The sequence below is a fragment of the Aspergillus karnatakaensis genome (assembly GCF_047715665.1).
Source record: "Aspergillus karnatakaensis strain CBS 102800 unplaced genomic scaffold BJY04scaffold_37, whole genome shotgun sequence".
NCBI classification, from domain to species: domain Eukaryota; kingdom Fungi; phylum Ascomycota; class Eurotiomycetes; order Eurotiales; family Aspergillaceae; genus Aspergillus; species Aspergillus karnatakaensis.
The window spans coordinates 118,639-136,600 of NW_027395749.1; the positions used below are offsets into that span (position 1 = coordinate 118,639).

The window sequence follows — 17,962 nt, forward strand, 5'->3', positions numbered from 1 at the left end:
CTACAGTCGCCCCGTCGACTGTATCTCTCTTATAAATACGGATCTCACCATCGGTGGACGTTTGTTTTCTGCGATGCCCCGATTACTTCCTCTCTGATCTACGTCGACTTCCGTTGTTCGAGCTATACCTACCACCCTGCCCTTGCGAGACAGATAACTCAAACGGAGCAGAGGCATCACCGAGGCTGCGCTATGCATATAATTAAACCAGTCTGGCTCACACATGGAGGTACTTTAATTATCATCTAATTCAAGCCCCGTGTAGCTCGAATCCTACTATACTATCCCATATCTTCGATCCTAACGAGCTGTTGGCTAACTCCTTCTCTTTCATCTGATCATAGGCGAGCGGAAGGCCTTTGAAGTCTACAGTTGCGATGTATCCCCAGATGGAAGCCGTCTTGTAACGGCAGCTGGAGGTCAGTTTCGTCCCGGATCAACCACCTATTCGTCCCCACGCCGCATGCTGCGGAGACGCGCAATCAAAACCGAACAGCGATTGACTTGTACATGCTTTCAAATACTACAGATGGATACGTTCGGATATGGTGTACCGAAGCTATTTGCGACACGGATAACTCAGCAGCTAGTAAGCCAAAGCAACTAGCATCTATGAGCAACCACTCCGGCACGATTCACACGGTCCGCTTCTCACCGAACGGGAAATACCTGGCTTCTGGAGCAGATGACAAGATTGTGTGCATTTATACACTGGATGCGAATCCGCCGTCTCATGCTACGAGTTTCGGTATGTTTTGGTGTTTCTATACCCGGTGGACGAGGGGCGATTGACGGTTTTGTGTAGGGTCAAACGAAGCTCCACCCGTTGAAAACTGGCGCACGATTCGGCGATTGATAGGACATGATAACGATGTTCAGGATCTGGGTTGGTCGTACGATTCGTCGATTCTCGTTTCCGTCGGGCTGGATTCGAAAGTGGTCGTGTGGTCAGGGCATACATTCGAGAAGCTGAAGACACTCTCTGTGCACCAGAGCCACGTCAAGGGGATTACTTTCGACCCAGCGAACAAGTACTTTGCGACAGCGAGCGATGACCGGACCGTGCGAATCTTCCGATTTACGTCCCCTGGCCCAAATTCCACAGCGCACGATCAAATGAATAATTTCGTCCTCGAGCAAACCATCACAGCGCCGTTCCAGAATTCTCCCTTAACGGCTTACTTCCGACGGTGCTCCTGGTCTCCAGATGGCATGCATATTGCTGCCGCGAATGCGGTCAACGGGCCTGTGAGCTCTGTGGCTATTATTAATCGTGGCACGTGGGATGGAGATATCAATTTGATCGGGCATGAAGCGCCGGTTGAAGTTTGTTCGTTTTCTCCACGACTGTATGCTTCGCAGCCCGCTTCCAGAGACGAGGAAGAAGCACAAACTGCTGTCACAGTCATTGCCTGTGCTGGAGGCGATAAATCGCTCAGCGTCTGGATTACGAGCAACGCGCGGCCGATCGTGGTGGCACAGGAAATAGCGGCAAAGCCGATTTCTGATCTGGCCTGGAGTCCAGACGGCACCTGCCTGTATGCAACTGCGCTTGATGGCACGATTCTTGCGGTTCGGTTCGAGAACGGAGATCTAGGCTTCGCTATGGATTTGGATGTGAACGAGAAGTCCCTAACCAAGTTCGGAACGAATCGCAAGGGTGCGGGTATTGCAGAGACCACGGACGGCCTCCTCCTTGAGGAGAAGAGCAAGGCAGGCGAGCTCAAGGGTGTCGAGGGGCGTATGGGTGCTTTAATGGGTGATGACCATACCGCTAATGATGCTGTGGTTAATGGGAAGCCTACACCTCTAGCCTCAACTGCTGTGACCCCGGCCGCTGCTCCGTCTCCAACAGCTGATGCTCCAAAAACACAAACCAATGGCACAACAACGCAAGAAGCTGACAAGCCCGATCCTTATCAGGCCAAGCTAGAAAGATTGAAGCAACGACCTACCTACACGAAGGACGGAAAGAAGCGTATTCAACCTTTACTGGTGTCTGGCGCTGGGGGTGCTGAGTCGTCTCTGCCGCAGGCTCGGCTGATGGCGTCTGTCAGTAGCCAGGTCAAAGCCGACACTCCGCAGTCTATTGTTGATCTTTCAAAGCCTTTTGATGGACTGCCCAAAGGTGGTCTTGCGGCCTTACTCTTCGGGAACAAGAGGAAGCTTGCGCAAATAGAAGGTGATGATGATGGGCATGTCGAGAAACGAGTTGCCGTAGCCAGCCAGAATGGTGCGACTCCTATTCTAACGAACACAGCTGACGGTCTCCTGCCGGCATACCCTCAGAATCCTGCCACAGGACAGCAGCCGACTCCAGAGTTCATCCGCCCTGCAGTCACGAATCCTTGTATGGCCGTAAGCCAGCTTCGGCTGGCCGTACCGAAAGTTCGCAGTCAAATTTTGCGTGCTATCGACTTGGCTGGCAAACCAACAGAACCCCCCACCACCTCAGGTGAAACAAATAAATCGCGAGTCGACGTTGTGTTTGAGGCCCGAAACCCTTCTGCAGCCAGCTTGACCGGCCGAGCTGCGGACCGTGAGCCAGTCCGACTCACTCTATTCCGCGGCGAACAACCTCTATGGCAGGACTTCCTTCCAAGAACCGTTCTCCTTGTGACAGGCAACCAGAGCATGTGGGCAGCCGCCTGCGAAGACGGCTCAGTATACATCTGGACTCCCGCCGGCCGCCGCCTCGTCAGCGCCCTCGTCCTCGAAGCCCAACCCGTTATACTTGAATGTAATGGCTCCTGGATCCTCGCCATCTCCGCCGTAGGCCAGTGCTACGTCTGGAACGTGGAACAACTCTCCTCTCCCCACCCGCCAATCTCTCTACAGCCCGTTCTCGACGCCGCAATACACACGCTCGGCGCCCACCCCACCGCCGCCCCCTCCATCACAAACGCTCGCATCAACTCCGAAGGCCGCGTTATCGTCGCCCTCTCCAACGGCGAAGGCTACGCCTACTCTCCCTCCTTATACACCTGGCAACGCCTCTCAGAACCCTGGTGGGCCGTCGGCAGTCAATATTGGAACACCACTGAAGCCCCCGTCGGTAATCTACAGTCTGCATCGGACACTTCGCAGGATACAGAAGCCAAACGCGCCGTCTCGGCGGGAATAATTCCCTTCCTAGAACGCAACACAACAAATGAAACCCTCCTCCGCGGTCGCGCTTACTTTCTACAGCGCCTCATCAAGGTTCTACTCTCAAGAGAGGGTTACGAATCCTTCGAGTCGAGCGTCTCAATCGCGCATCTTGAGAACCGTCTTGCAGCTGCGCTTTCTCTAGGCGCGAAAGAGGAATTCCGGCTTTACTTGTCCATGTACGCAAAGCGAATCGGCGCTGAGGGATTGAAGAGTAAAGTTGAGGAGCTGCTTAAGGGCCTATTGGGCGGGGTGTTCGAGGAGGAAGATAGCAGTGCGAGCTCGACAGCTTTGCAGCGTCGACCAGAGCAGGCAGATCGGAACTGGAAGGAGAGCTCGGAGACGCTTTGTGGGTGGCCGCGCGAGGTTCTGCTGAAGGAGGTGATCTTGGCTCTTGGTAAGGAGATTTTATGGAATCGTTTGCTTCTGCGCCGGATTACTAACCGTCATTCTTACAGGTAAACACCGAGACCTCCAGCGCGTCACGGTCCCCTACGCAAAACTGCTCGGGGTAGTCGATACACAATCTTATGAGGGTGATGCGATGGAGGTTTAAGTTACTTTATACGAGACCGACCTTCTTCTTTATCTTTCTCTATCTGCCTCTTTTGCTTTACTTTATCTATCATCAATTGCAACTGCGATTGCTTAACCGGAGGGGCGTTATGTTATGGTTCTGGTACAGCGCGGTAGCATCTGATTTTCCAGGATTTCTTCACGAGGCAGCCAATCAGGCCGGAAAGGCTGATATATCTCTGTCTTCTAACGTGTAAAATACGAGGAGCTTGATAATTTAGGGCTTTCCCAAGAAAAAACTTTCTGACATGATGTATGTTTTCAGGTTTTACCTTGGTAGCTATGGTCTTCTTATCAATGGCCAAGGCCGAGGAAAGCTTATCCATTTATTCTCAGACTGTCGCCAGTGTGGCCTTTTCTATTCTGAGTGTAGTAGCACCCCATGTTTAGAGGGCTTTGGATGTTAAGGACACTGCTTACTGTCTCTGAGCTTACCACGCTCTACATATATATACCTATTGATGGTTCTACCATGGAGCAACATGTCCAGCGAATAGGTGTAACAGCTACTAGCCGGCACTGCGCCATCAGATTCAGGTCTGAGCTGCAGTGGATATCTTACCATCCTTCTTGGTTATAATTGAGGGTTTTGGTGGAGAGTCTAGTTTCTGAGGGGGCTGGCGAAGGGTCAGGAGAAGTATCATGAGACGCAAAGATGGAATGTGCGGGGATAGACTGATGGGTAGATAGGGCGAGAATCCGGCGCTGTGTATTTACAAGCGATAATAACTACTGTAACTGACTTCTGATTTATGCTTCTGTTGAGCACAAGCCAGGGTGTGTTTGTGTGGGTGTTGTGCGTATATGCTTGTTTTCTTCTTGCTCTGGTGACTATAGCTTGCTGGCGATTGAAAAAATCCATATCTTCTGATATAGAATCAAGACGTGCTTTCGCCTTGGTTCGGGACTAGAGAACCAGTATAAGGACAGATGCAAAAAGAGGTAGCAGAATCAGATTGATCCTCTGCTGTCATGTGACAAGATGTTTACATAGCTGAAATTTTGGCCTACGGGACCCTCTAATAAGACGACATGTTTAAAGTGAAGGTGAGTCGTTTACTCGTTTCCAGACGTAGTTGCCTAGATAGAGGCCAAGAAGGACGAAATCAAGGTTCGATTTTAAGAGCATGCCTCCTAAACGAGTAAACGACCACGAGTTCAAACAAGTATGCATTCACCTCTTCAAGTTTTGAGTCTGCCTTGCGGGGCACCAAGTACAATTGATTTGTGCAGGGCAGGTTGAGATAGGCCACTGACCGCGAGCTGACAGGTCAGGTCATGCTGCAGAATTCGTTACTTTGTCCATTATGAAGGCGAAGGCGCTCTGACAAAGCGACTGAGCGTCATGCCCACCTGTAAGGCCTTCAGGTCGTCGTGTCTGGGCCGCTGATCATCATGTTTTTGAGTTGTATGGTTCATGAGTCCCAAAATGGCCAATGATCGCGATCACGTGAGGCTGCCAGACAAGGAATACGAGGTGCTCGGGCTGCAATGCCCTGGTTTGACGTCAGTTGGAGGCTTGATCTGGTACGGGCCCACGGGGTGGACAACTAGCGGCATAGCCTTCGGGTCTCTCGTATGTCCCTATTGGGAAATGCAGGTCATGTCGGTGAGGCTATATAAAGGGGAATGCGCTCGCCCTCAAAGCCCTCAAGAAGCATAGCATAGCATTGTGAAGTACGTTCAATCGTCCATCATGAAGATCTTGCTTTTGTTTTCGTTCCTTACCTCGTTAGCGTATGCCAGCGCCAACTCTCATTGCCGATGCAGACCTCATCAGCACTGCTGGCCATCGCCGAAAGAGTGGCGCGCTCTGAATTATTCGGTTAACGGAAATTTGGTTGCCGTGAGGCCTGTTGCCGATGCTTGCCATGACGAACGAGAGAGGAGTGAAGCGTGTCAAGTTGTACAAAGCCAATGGACAAATTCAACATGGAGGGCGGCGCAGCCTGGTGCGGTCCAGTATGTCAACTGGGAGGCTTGGCCTGAGCAGAATCAGACCTGCCATATTGCAACGCCTTTCAACCAGCCGTGCGGACAGGGCCGTGTGTCGCTCTATTCGATTATAGCAACATCTGCATCCGATATCCAAAAGGGCGTTCGCTTCGCGAGGAAGAACAATCTCCGCCTTGCCATCAAGAACTCTGGCCATTGCTTTCTAGGCCGCTCGACTGCTCCCGAGTCACTGCAAATCCTGACTAGTGGCCTGAAGGATATCAACATCATCGATAACTTCAAGGCAAAAGGTGCCCCAAAGGGCCGACGTGAAGGCCCAGCCGTTACCATCGCCGCAGGTGTCAGTCTCCAGGAGCTTTATCCTGTAGTTGGAGCAAAGGACAGAGTGGTCGTTGCTGGCGCAGCTCACACTGTCGGTGCAGCTGGAGGATATATCCAAGGTGGTGGGCACTCCTTTTTGGGGCCATGGAAGGGCATGGCGTCAGACAACGCGCTTCAATTCACCGTCGTGACAGCCGAGGTAGGTCATCGCAAATATGATGTTCGTACTTTACCTGACAGATTGTGCAGGGAGAACTGGTCGTCGCTAACGAGTATCACAACTCCGACCTCTTCTGGGCCTTGCGGGGCGGAGGTGGTGGCACCTTTGGAGTGGTTGTGGATGTTACCCTCCGGACCTTTGAGGAGGCACCGGTCACCCTTGCCAATCTTAACATCTCAACTCCTGAAGGTCACCCGAATTTCTGGGAAGGCGTATCTCAGTTCCATGCGCACCTGCCGGGTCTGAACGATGCTGGAGGAGGGGGTTACTACTATGTCTTCCCACAGCTTCCCTGGACTGACAACACCACTATCTCTGGTTTTATCGCAACATTCATGTTCCCGGATCAGACCGATGTTTCGAAGGTCAATGAGGCGTATGCTCCTCTGCTAAAGCAGCTAAACGAGACGTCTGGTGTCACGATACAGTACGCTGCATATACGTTGCCAAATATCGCCACTCTCATATCGGATGTTCTTATCACGAACGATGCTGACACAACTGGCAGTATTACGCTACTTTGCTCCAGACTTTTCTCCCGCGATCTATTGACTTCAAAAGACGGACCGCGAAGATTATCGTCTGTGCTAAAGAGTATTCTGGGCCCTGGTCAAGTGGCTACCGGACATGTTGTGGCCGGAGGAGCCGTAGCCCAAGGAAGACATATTGATAGTGCCATTCATCCAGCATGGCGAAAGGCTGCCACACATATCACCACCGGCCATAGTTGGAACCCGAATGCGTCTCTCGAGGAACAAGAGGCTATCAAGAATTTGGCATGGAGGGATGTGGGGCGTCTGCGCTCAGTTGAAGGACCGAAGAGTATGGGCGCATACCTCAATGAAGCGAATGCTTATGAGAAGAATTTCCAAACATCTTTCTGGGGAAGCAATTACCGTCGCCTGTATGAAATCAAGCAGAAATGGGATCCATCAGGGCTCTTCATCACTCGCAGCGGAGTAGGCAGTGAGGACTGGGATGCCGAAGGACTATGCCGGAAGAAAGGAGGCCACTGTCGGAGCCAGTACGAAGATTGACGAAATATGAGAGATCATGAAGCTGACCTTAGGCCGGCGCTCTGAACGCTTTGCCTGTTTGGGAAGCCGATCATGTGACATAGTGAGGCTGTAATCATGTGGGCGGTGAAGTACGTGGGTGACGGGAAATACATGTAACAAACAGCCAAAGATTTTCGACAGCTTCGAGGAATTCATGAGCTTTGGGACCGAATTGTACAATTGAGTTATCTTGGTTCGTTCAAGTCATTTCTTTTGCACTGTACTTCTAAGCCCGTATATTTGAAACCTTTCTTTTCGTGTTTTTGCCCACCAGCTGTGGGCGCCGCCACGACGTCTCCTCCCGTCCTGCTTTTTCGCACCCGATCCGCAGCTGGTCCTGCGCTGGTATCGCGTCTCCTCCATTCCTTGAGCTGCTCTTCTTCTTCTGCCCCTCCACTCATCTCTCCTCCCCTCCTCCTCTCGCTTGACTTTCGCCGTTACTCCTCCAGCAAGAAAAAGAAGTCCAAGATGCCTCCCAAGAAGGCCGCCGTTCAAGAAAAGGTCCTCCTGGGCCGTCCGGGCAACAACCTGAAGAGTGGTATCGTATGTGAGCAGTGACCCCACCAGCTATTATTTTTTCTTCTGCCCCTCCCAGCCTCCTTCTTTTCCTCCTATATAATCCTTCCCTCCCCCTTGAAAATTTTCTTTTTCTTCCATCTCTTCCATCTCATCTCGGATATCATCTTGAGTATGTCCTAACTCATAACAGGTCGGTCTTGCCAACGTCGGCAAGTCCACACTCTTCCAGGCTATTACCAAGTCGGGCCTTGGTAACCCTGCCAACTTCCCGTATGCCACCATTGATCCTGAGGAGGCCAAGGTCATCGTTCCCGATGAGCGATTCGACTGGCTATGCCAACAGTACAAGCCCAAGTCGCAGGTTCCTGCCAACTTGACCATCTATGATATCGCTGGTCTGACGCGCGGAGCCTCGACTGGAGCTGGTCTTGGTAATGCTTTCTTGTCTCACATCCGTGCTGTCGATGCCATCTTCCAGGTCGTCCGATGCTTCGATGACGCTGAGATTATCCACGTTGAGGGTGATGTTGATCCTGTCCGTGATCTGGTCATCATCAACGAGGAGCTGCGCATCAAGGATATCGAGTTCGTCGAGAAGGCTGCTGAAGGCCTTGCCAAGCAGACAAGACGTGGTGGACAATCTCTCGAGATGAAGAAGCTGCGCGAGGAGGAGGCCACTGTTCACAAGATTCTTGAGCATTTGAAGAGCGGCAAGGACGTCCGTCACGGTGACTGGAGCCCCAAAGAGGTACGTTTCTTTTTTTTTTTTGTTCGTTTCGCAATCTCTCTCACCACTTTCACATGATGAATAAGAGCTTTGCTCGATATAACCCAGCTCGTCGAATGTCTCAAATTAAACTCACGTAGAGGCAGTATGAGAACACATCCTAATCTGACACCATTTATTGCATTATGATGATTTGTCTTCACGTTGAATCTTTTTCCAAGAGACTAATCAGCTTTATAGGTTGAGGTCATCAACCCTCTATTCCTCCTTACTGCCAAGCCGGTCGTCTACTTGGTCAACCTGAGCGAGAAGGATTACATCCGCCAGAAGAACAAATATATCCCTAAGGTGATGGAGTGGATCAAGACCAACGCCCCTGGTGACTCGATTCTTCCTATCTCCGCCTCCTTCGAGGAGCGCCTGACCCAGTTCGAAACCGAAGCTGAGGCAGAGGAGGAGTGCAAGAAGCTCGGCACCAAGTCGGGCCTGCCCAAGGCCATTATTCAAATGCGCCAGGCTCTCAACTTGGCCAGTTTCTTCACTACCGGTGCAGATGAAGTCCGCCAGTGGACCATCCGTAAGAACACCAAGGCCCCGTCCGCCGCTGGTGTCATCCACGGAGACTTCGAGAAGACTTTCATCCAAGCCATTGTGTACAACTACAGCGTTCTCAAAGAGCTGGGCGATGAAGGTGCCGTCAAGGCCGCTGGTAAGGTCATGACTAAGGGTAAGGACTATATTGTTGAGGATGGAGATATCCTTCTCATCAAGGCTGGTGCTGCCCGCGGTTAGATACAAACAAAATTATTCACACAATGAAAATATCTGCAACTGCCATCTTGTCCATATTCCAAAATCTTAAACCTGGTAGACATGTAAAGCCATCGAGCAAGAAACCAAGGAGCAAGAAACCAAGAGCTTAATCATCCAAGAAGCTCCATACAAGTCATAGAAAAAACCAAGCACGTGACCTCATCCCCGCGATCTTATTGCACGCCGCAACAGATATCAATCAAGCAAGTACACAAACCAAACAGGCACCATGTTTAAAAAAGAGTACGTCTATCGAGATCCCTACCGTCCTACATGGGTGGTGCTTCCATTCAAATCCACCCAAGGACCAAGACAGAGGAGTAACAGCTAACAGCCTGCTAGCATCCCACCAAGCAACCGCTCGAAGGTCAAGTCCTCAGTCCAGCGCGGTCTCCGCCAACGACTTATTGACGCCCACCCGCTATGCGAGCCATACATTGACGAGATTCTGCCGAAGAAGGCGTCACTCGATGCTGTGAAGCTGTACGCGTTTTACCTATCTGTGGACCCGATCGATTCTATCCCAATTGAGACTTGCATCTTACCCCTCCCCCGCTACCCATTACACCAGGAATACAAGAGACCATACCTCATACTTGAATGACCAAGCTAACACACTGATGTTAAAAGACCAGAAAGAGCAACCCTTTATGCAATCGAGTCAACCCCTCTCTTCTACCAACCTCTCGACGGCCCCCCGATTCCGCACTTAAAACTCCTCCACTCTTTCCCCAACATTCTGCCCACAATCCAGATTGATCGTGGTGCGATCCGCTTCGTGCTTTCTGGTGCAACGCTCATGGCGCCCGGTATAACGTCTCCGGGTGGCCGGTTACCCGATACTGAGAATGCGCTGGAAGCTGGCACGGTCGTGGCTGTGAGGGCGGAGGGGAAGGAGGAGATTTGCATGGTGGGCACGTTGAAGGTGGGCACGGAGGAGATCAAGAGTAAGGGGAAGGGTGTGGTGATTGACGATGGGCATTATCTGGGGGATGGGTTGTGGAAGTTTAATTTGGATTAGCCTTGGGAGGGTGCTCCGCTCTTAAGTAAGGCCGGGGATCGAATATGAGCGTCTATTATATCAGGCTATGAAATGAATGAGCTAATCAAAAATATCGGCTATGCCTGGCTATGTACATATTCTGCAGACGTGGTCTGGTTAGTTAGTGCTCCCTTCACCGATGTTGGACGAGATTTCGCTGGGACTCCTGTGTGGGGAGAGCGAGGGTGCTCTGGATTGTGACGACCAGGAAGGAGAGTGGAGGTCTAGTCCGAGGCCTTTGAGGTTAGCACCGTTGGCTTGTGCAAAGTCGTTCCCGTGTCGCAGACCCGCACGCGATACAGCACGCCGGAGCATCTCCCCAGAGCCATCTAGGGCAACCAGGAACCGGGCTAGCTGTGCACATAGTTCCCAGTCGCTTTGGCGCGATGCGAGCATCATCAATCTGACGACGTAATCTTCAACTGGGGCGTCATGGCCTTCTGCCTCGTCTTCAAACGCTTGTAGCACGAGTAGATAGCCCACGGCAGTTTTGAGGGAGTTGAGCTTGAGAGCTTGTTCAAAGAGATCTTTAGGAGGAGGTAGGTAGGCGAAGAGTGTACGCCATGATCGAAGTTCTGTTTTGCGAGTGCATTGAACGACAATATCAAGGTATATACTTTGAGGGAGGGATGCTTGTAGGAAGGATATGACTGTGGGTAGCAGAGGATCGTGTTTCGGAGTGTCAGCACTGAGCTTGCTATCCCGTGCCACATTATCAACTTCTTCGTCCAGGACGTGATGCAAGAGGATTTCGAGGGCATGTGGGAAGTAGGAAAGATGAGCGAAGTGTTGGCAGAGTGAGTGCGCAGCGGGAACGTCGCCTTGAACTAAACTGTGTTGCAGGAAGTAAGGGAGTAAAAGATGTGTCTGTGAGAGTCAGCATAGCTCTGGCTTGTATTGATGTAGTCTTACCCGGATAGCGAACTTCAAAACCGCAAATGTGACATCGCGGCGTTGAATCGTCTCTGGCTCCACTCCTAGTACAATGCCCTTGTTTAAAAGGACTGACAAAGGGTAGAAATCCAAAGGTACTTCAATCGGTTTTGGTACATCTTCCCGCTGTAAGACGTCCTGGACGTCTCCCCATGCAGTAAGGTCTTTTCCAGAGAATGTCCACAGCGAATCGCGCAGAGAAAGGTTGCTGTGATACTTGCTGAGAGCTAACTCCGCTGCGGGACTAGGCGGGAGTGACTCCTCAACTGGTGGGGCGAAATTGAACGAAAGTTGATCTCGCATGAGAATATAGTACTCAACGTCGTGTGATATCACTCGCATATCGTATTTTAGATCACCGGTATCCGACATGGACGGCTGGAGGAGTACAAGGTTTCCGTCAACAAGTAAGAGTACAGATGCTACTTTAACATCTTGTGAGGGATCACCGTTCCCTGACAAAGTCAGCTCTATTGCTTCATGTTGAGGTCGATCGAACTCACGCAATTGGTCTTCAGGCAAGACCCAGCTGATAGACCGAACACGGGTAGGTGCTCGCACAATGCCATTAAAAGCGATCTGGCCGACAGGAACGAGAGTGATTCGTGGCCCAGTCGAATTGATTATATAGTGGTATAAGATGTTCTCGTAGGTGTAGACCAGGAGGGAGTCCTCGCCGGAGGGGCCAACGAACACAACCGGTGATGGAAGGTATTCGATGTGTAGAACGTTGGTGTTGCTCAGAGGAAGTTCACGTGAGAATATGCACAGCTACCAGAAGTCAGTATGTGCTACGAACCGTGTCATGGTAAGCCTACCTCATACGATCCGTCCCGGTCGATAGCTGCAATTAGGTAGTGACCATACCAGCACATTCCTCCACGTACAGTAAAGGAATTCTCGACCTTAGAGTCTTCGAATACTCTCCAGCGGCCACTGTTGACGCTGTAGTGGGCAAGGCCTCGCTTTCCTGCAATAGCGACGTATCTGCCGTCTTGCGACACAGAACTAGATCGAATGGGCCATTGAGAATGGAGGTAAGCTGGTGGATACTGTGCGTGGTGCCATAGTGAGTCTTTTCCCGAAATGGTGATGAGATCTGGCAGGTCGTGTCCGCGATAGATGATGACTTCTGTGCTTGTCTGCAGCAAGCCTCTGGCGAGGTTCGCAGACGAATAGCATCCTGTCAGCGCGCTTCGTGCTGTCTCAAGAATCCACAGGCGTCTATCATCTTGCGCTGTCAAAATAATATCCGAGCCACCACCTATCCAACACCCATGGGAGACGCCAGTCAACCAATCCTCTCCATTGGATTTGGCAAGGGGCCTATCAATTGAAAAACTGTTTCCACCTGGTTTGCCGAACACACTCCAGGTTGTCCAACCATGCTCGTAACCAGCAAAGAGACAGTACCCGTCCGGCGAGTAGCACATGAATGTCAGGCCACCGGTTGTGTTAGGGGAAGCGGGTGGTTGTAGCTTGTGTGACAGAGGAACGTTTCCCAAGTAGTCTTTGGCCGTGTAGACCAAAACATCACCATTCACACAGCTTACCGTGAGCAGAGAGAAGCGAGCGTTGACTGTGACTTTGACAGCTTTCTCATCATCACTTGCAGGAGTATGGAAGCAATGGCCATTGAAGAGCCTTTTATGTGGCTCGGACTCTTGGGATTCCTCGGAGACGCGTTGAACAGCGTATGCGTGGCCCTCATTGGTCACCCACACCATGAGATTGATTGCACGGTCATACACCATATCGGTAATAGATGTCTTTTTGGACACGCCTAGAACTCGACTCAAAAGGTCCGATGCGGTTTGCGTACCGTGCTCGTCAGGTGTCCATCGAATACATTGGAGAGCAGCAGGCTTCACAGTCGCAACCACGAGCTCATTATCCAAAGCCAGTGCTTTCACAATCCCTGACTCTATCTTGATCGCCATTCGAAATCGAATGTTGACATCTTGGATACTGCTCGAGTCTTCTTCGGCTGAGAGGCGGGCGAGTTGGTGGCGGCGAGATGAGCTGGTCTGATCGTACTGCTGCTGGTATACACGAGAATTCGGGTCCGTCGCGATCGTATAGGTGAGTAGATAGCCGTTTGAGGTTTGAGCAACGAGAATTGTCGCATCCGGGCGCATCAGGAGAGCGACGTTTGAACCATAGGTCTCCAGCGAGGTTGATGACCGAGAGAAGGCTGCAACGACAGCAGTGGGCTTCAGCCGGTCAGTTGATGCTTCGCAGAAATATAACCTCAACATACCCTGGTTTGCCATACAGCTATGGAAGACTTGGTCATTGTCGCAAACATATGGCCATTTCGAGATACGCAGAGTCCCCTGACTGCCTCATCCGCCCACTGCGGTGCTGGTCCCGATCCAGGCCGTGCTTCTGAGCCATTGCTTTGGTTCAAGGGTTGAGTCTGTTCGACAGCATTGTCTGCGTGGGATGTGTCCCCATTACCTGGCCGTGAAGCAAGAATACCAGGGCCATTGATCGCATAGACCCTAGGGACTCCGTTTGGCCAGTACATCGTTTGAAAGTAGCGGGACAGTCGGGAAGAGCGCTCTCACATCGGCTCATTTTCATCGGAATCCAGGAAGCTATACCGCCGTACACGGGGCATCTGCAATCCCAGAGCAGCTAACCATCCTTTCGAGAGGTACTTGAACTGACAATATTGACGATGCTGTCTAGTGTAGATGGAGCTCCCTCCGCCCTCACCGCCTTAAGATGAACGGTATCAGGCGGAGAAATCACGTGAAAAGGATGCAAACGGTGCAAAATAGAAGGCTCTCGAGTCGAGCCGCTAAAAATGTCCCCGCATCCAAAGTCCGCCCCCCACTGCCTCTTGCCAGCTATACAAGAAATTCTCGAGCTTGGACAATCGCTTTTGTCTAACTCCCTAAAATGGTAATTATATCATAGTTTCCCCTTCTGTGCGATGTCTTGAAAAGAGTTGACTGACATTGTTTCTCCTGGCAAACAGGCCCCCACCGAATCAAAAAAGCGCCTGGCGCTCGCCATCATTGACTTCCTCAACACCAGCGTGAAAGATGGCACACTCACCGCTGACGATGCCGAGTCCATTGAGATTGCCCAGTCGTGTATTGCGGATACCTTCAAGGTTGACGCCTCCAACGAGGCTGCCATGAAGGAGGCCCTCGGCGGACAGTCGCTCGCCAGCATCTACAGCGTCTATGAGAAGCTCCGGAACAAGTCTCCCGCCGCTGGGTCTTCCAGCACCGAGCCCCAAGCAGAGAAGAAGCCTCAGGCCGGCACTCCTACTCCCGAGTCAGACAAGCTGAAGTCCGAGGGTAACGCCGCTATGGCTCGCAAGGAATACAGCATCGCCATCGACTTGTACACCAGAGCCCTCGCCATCGCCCCCGCTAACCCTATCTACCTGTCCAACCGTGCTGCCGCATACTCTGCCTCAGGTCAGCCCGCGAAGGCTGCTGAGGATGCTGAGCTCGCTACCTCAGTGGACCCCAAGTATTCCAAGGCCTGGAGCAGGCTTGGTCTTGCTCGTTTTGACTTGGCTGACTACCACGGTGCCAAGGAGGCTTACGAGAACGGTATCGAAGCTGAGGGCAATGGTGGAAGTGAGGCGATGAAGCGAGGCCTTGAGACCAGCAACAAGAAGATCCAGGAGGCTAGCCGTGGCCCTGAGGTTCCTGCGGACTCTGTTGACGACGCCCCTGGCGCCTCCCGCGGTGGTGCCGGTGGCATGCCCGACCTCTCTTCCCTTGCCAGCATGCTCGGAGGTGGCGGCGGCGGTGGTGGCGGCGGCGGCATGCCCGATCTCGGCTCTATGATGAACAACCCAATGTTCGCAAGCATGGCTCAGAACCTCATGAGCAACCCAGATATGCTGAACAACCTGATGAGCAATCCCCAGCTCCGCTCAATGGCTGAAAACTTTGGCCGTGGCGGTGGTATGCCCGACATGGCTAGCTTGATGAGCGACCCGAACATCGCCGACATGTAAGTTCATTCTTCAAAGATTCTCTCTAGGTTACTTAAATTAACTTGCATCTCCAGGGCCCGTAATTTTATGGGCGGTGGCGCCGGCGCCGGCGGACGCGGTGGGCAGCAATAGTTAATATACCTGTCGGAATATTTTACCTCATGTTGATGATGATCGACTTGCTTTCCCTTTTCCTTATGAGACTGCCTTGGTACATACACTTTTTAAGCATATGACTACAATGATGAAAGCATATAGACATAGTAATCTCCTACCACCCTAGCTTTTACACTTCATAGTTACTCATAAATGACACGTTATATGTGTTTTGGTATGTGTACATGAGCACTAGCTATAACAATAGTAGACCTGACCATAGGTAAAACAACACGCTGGACACACACAAGACCTGATGCAGAGGACAATGATAAGCAGAGTGAAGGGTGATGAGAGAAAGAAAAAGAGAAACCACAAGAACGCCATGCGCCATGGAAGCCATGTCAAACCAGTTATATGTCCCAAATGGTCAAACAAATCTTTGGAGATGTCGATTTAAGTGGCATAATGAGAATCAGAGATACTAATACACGACAGAGCCGAGGTGCAAGAATCATAGGGGATGATCCACGATATCGAGTTACTGAAGATCATAGCGTGAAGCGCCAGTCCAACTGGCCTCTATTCAGAATATTTAATATTGTACAGTCGGATATATTAGACAATCGAGAAGAGAAGATGATCCGTGTTTAGAGAAAGCGTATCATCATAGATCGCCGCGGGTGGTCGTGGGTGAAGAGGTGTGATGTCGAAAGATGAGAATAACGGTGATGTTCCTAAATATAGTCACGTGCAGCCTTCTGCAGTTCGATCAACCTCCAACCTCTTGTTTCGGGGTTGTTCACATCCTCGGGGATTCTCGTGAGACCAATGGCGTATGTGACTAGTTGGACCTTGTCCTCCATTCCAGCGGCAAGCTCGCCTGTTTTGGTATTTCTGTAAACATGAACTTCCTGCGTACGGCAGGTAACAACGAAAACAGGAATTTCACCAGGGTCCAGCATGCGAGCGTGTGAGACATCAACGCCTCGGATATCGAGAATACGGCCATCAGACTTCAAGCCGGCTGTTGTGTATTGTTGCGCAAGAGCAGCGTAAACATGGAACTGCGCGTCGGAGAGCCAAAGCTTAAGTGTTTCGACATCTCCTTTAACGTAAGCATCAAGTACTTCAGGTAGAATGTACTCGCGCATTTCTCGGAGAAATGCTTCCATCTGGAAGTTGGGGTCCATTTCCCGGAACTTCTTGACCACCATGGCAGTTTCGTTCTCGGCAAAGAAGCCGGCGACCCGGTCGGTGATACTGCGCGCTGTGCTTATAAGAGGGTTCTCGGACTCGTTATATGTTTCCTTGAAAGTAAAGAGCTTTTGCATCATAGGATTTGAGTCCTTGAAATCCCGCCACGACTCTTTCCAGGCCGAGTCTTTGTGCAATGTGACGTTTGTCCCAGCACTAAAACAAAATATCATGTTAGAAATCGGGAATGGTGACATTCGTTGTAGGCAGAACATACTTTGGATCTTCAACGATGGGCCCAGAATGGCGACGTCCGGACTTGGCCTCCATCTCCTCGCGCAATTGCCTCTGTTTCCGACGCTCCTCCTTCTCAATCCAGCCGCCATACCGAGAGCTGCTTCCATCGTCGATAGCCTGCTTGACGCCACCGACAGCTGTCTTATAAGCTTCCGTTTCTCGTACAGGGCGGGTGGCCTTTTCTAGTCCAGAGGTTGTTGCGGTAACACCCTTGCGCAATCCTTTGACAACAGGGGTATTCCAAGTCCATGAGGCACTCTTGCCAATCGCTTTACCGGTCGTCTTGATTGCAGTCGATGTTCGCGTAGTAGCTGCTCCTGAGGCAGCTTCATAAGCGGCACGTGCGCGCTTGATGTTCTCATTCTCAGTGAACTGATGAGCCGAGGAAGCAAGAGCCTTCGTTGACTCGTTCCATTCTTTAGATGCTTTGAATTCTGATTGAAGAGTGTCCCGGAAGACTTGCCACGGGGATTTGTCTCCGTGGGGAGGTGGGGGAGGCGCGTCCTCCTTTTTCTCTGACTGATCTTCATCCTTGTTTTCATCCTTTTTCTCTTCTTTCTGATCTTTCTGATCTTTCTGATCTTTCTGATCTTTCTGATCTTTCTGATCTTTCTGATCTTTCTGATCTTTCTGATCTTTCTGATCTTTCTGATCTTCAGATGTTTCAGACTTCTTCTTCTCGTTTTGCTGTTCCTGTTTCTGCTGCAACCGAGGTGTGCCGGCATGGAATGATCTATTCAGGTGCAAGGAGGCGTAGGGGGAGAGAAGGCGAGAAACGGGAGAGTTGGCGCTTTCAAGTAACGTCGCGTAGCTTGATGATAGTAACAGTGAACGTTGTAAAGCGGTGGCATTCGCACTCGTCGCTCTCAGAGTCGAGGACGCCTGAGATCGCACAGCGGCCACCCGTAGAGTGGCCGACATCCTAGAGGCCGCTATCATGCTCTGCTGGTTGAGAATCAAAATGAAAGCAATGTTAAGTAGTGGAAATGGCTCAAAGCTTGACCTGAGCCCCAAAAGGACGAAGACGTGAGGCAAGACAGTTTAAAAGTTGGGGCGAAAGAAGAAGCGATGTCGGCAATAATGGCGACGATGA

General features: G+C 51.2%; 7 protein-coding genes across 7 annotated transcripts; 5 read left to right on the forward strand and 2 right to left on the reverse strand.

Annotated features, from left to right (window-relative positions):
• Positions 1–192: 192 nt before the first annotated feature.
• Positions 193–3,703, forward strand: hir1 (putative histone transcription regulator Hir1; the record flags this gene model as incomplete). The annotated part of the gene is made up of 5 exons (XM_073714009.1): positions 193–229; positions 345–419; positions 530–748; positions 806–3,544; positions 3,606–3,703. The coding sequence occupies 5 exons, from the start codon at positions 193–195 to the stop codon at positions 3,701–3,703; spliced, it is 3,168 nt and encodes a 1,055-aa protein (XP_073569303.1).
• Positions 3,704–5,419: 1,716 nt separating this feature from the next.
• Positions 5,420–7,257, forward strand: BJY04DRAFT_208623 (FAD-dependent oxidoreductase; the record flags this gene model as incomplete). Its single annotated transcript, XM_073714010.1, has 2 exons — positions 5,420–6,199; positions 6,250–7,257. The coding sequence occupies 2 exons, from the start codon at positions 5,420–5,422 to the stop codon at positions 7,255–7,257; spliced, it is 1,788 nt and encodes a 595-aa protein (XP_073569304.1).
• Positions 7,258–7,425: 168 nt separating this feature from the next.
• On the forward strand, positions 7,426–9,361 carry BJY04DRAFT_193571 (YchF/Obg family ATPase). Its single transcript, XM_073711929.1, has 3 exons — positions 7,426–7,821; positions 7,988–8,545; positions 8,765–9,361. The coding sequence occupies exons 1-3, from the start codon at positions 7,747–7,749 to the stop codon at positions 9,314–9,316; spliced, it is 1,185 nt and encodes a 394-aa protein (XP_073569305.1). The 5' UTR covers positions 7,426–7,746; the 3' UTR covers positions 9,317–9,361.
• Positions 9,362–9,387: 26 nt separating this feature from the next.
• Positions 9,388–10,427, forward strand: BJY04DRAFT_93424 (translation machinery-associated protein 20). The gene is made up of 3 exons (XM_073721323.1): positions 9,388–9,580; positions 9,680–9,820; positions 9,968–10,427. The coding sequence occupies exons 1-3, from the start codon at positions 9,567–9,569 to the stop codon at positions 10,356–10,358; spliced, it is 546 nt and encodes a 181-aa protein (XP_073569306.1). The 5' UTR covers positions 9,388–9,566; the 3' UTR covers positions 10,359–10,427.
• On the reverse strand, positions 10,372–14,006 carry BJY04DRAFT_93450 (RIC1 family protein). Its single transcript, XM_073721324.1, has 5 exons — positions 13,573–14,006; positions 12,131–13,525; positions 11,816–12,083; positions 11,292–11,767; positions 10,372–11,246 (listed from the first exon to the last, which is right to left on the reverse strand). Exons 1-5 carry the CDS (start codon positions 13,840–13,842, stop codon positions 10,497–10,499), a joined length of 3,159 nt encoding a protein of 1,052 aa, XP_073569307.1. The 5' UTR covers positions 13,843–14,006; the 3' UTR covers positions 10,372–10,496.
• A 142-nt stretch (positions 14,007–14,148) lies between these two features.
• BJY04DRAFT_193577 (putative Hsc70 cochaperone (SGT)) lies at positions 14,149–15,571 on the forward strand. Its single transcript, XM_073711930.1, has 3 exons — positions 14,149–14,222; positions 14,299–15,296; positions 15,354–15,571. Exons 1-3 carry the CDS (start codon positions 14,220–14,222, stop codon positions 15,409–15,411), a joined length of 1,059 nt encoding a protein of 352 aa, XP_073569308.1. The 5' UTR covers positions 14,149–14,219; the 3' UTR covers positions 15,412–15,571.
• Positions 15,558–17,946, reverse strand: tim44 (protein translocase subunit TIM44). Its single transcript, XM_073711932.1, has 2 exons — positions 16,850–17,946; positions 15,558–16,788 (listed from the first exon to the last, which is right to left on the reverse strand). The coding sequence occupies exons 1-2, from the start codon at positions 17,806–17,808 to the stop codon at positions 16,113–16,115; spliced, it is 1,635 nt and encodes a 544-aa protein (XP_073569309.1). The 5' UTR covers positions 17,809–17,946; the 3' UTR covers positions 15,558–16,112.
• Between the last annotated feature and the right edge of the window lie 16 nt (positions 17,947–17,962).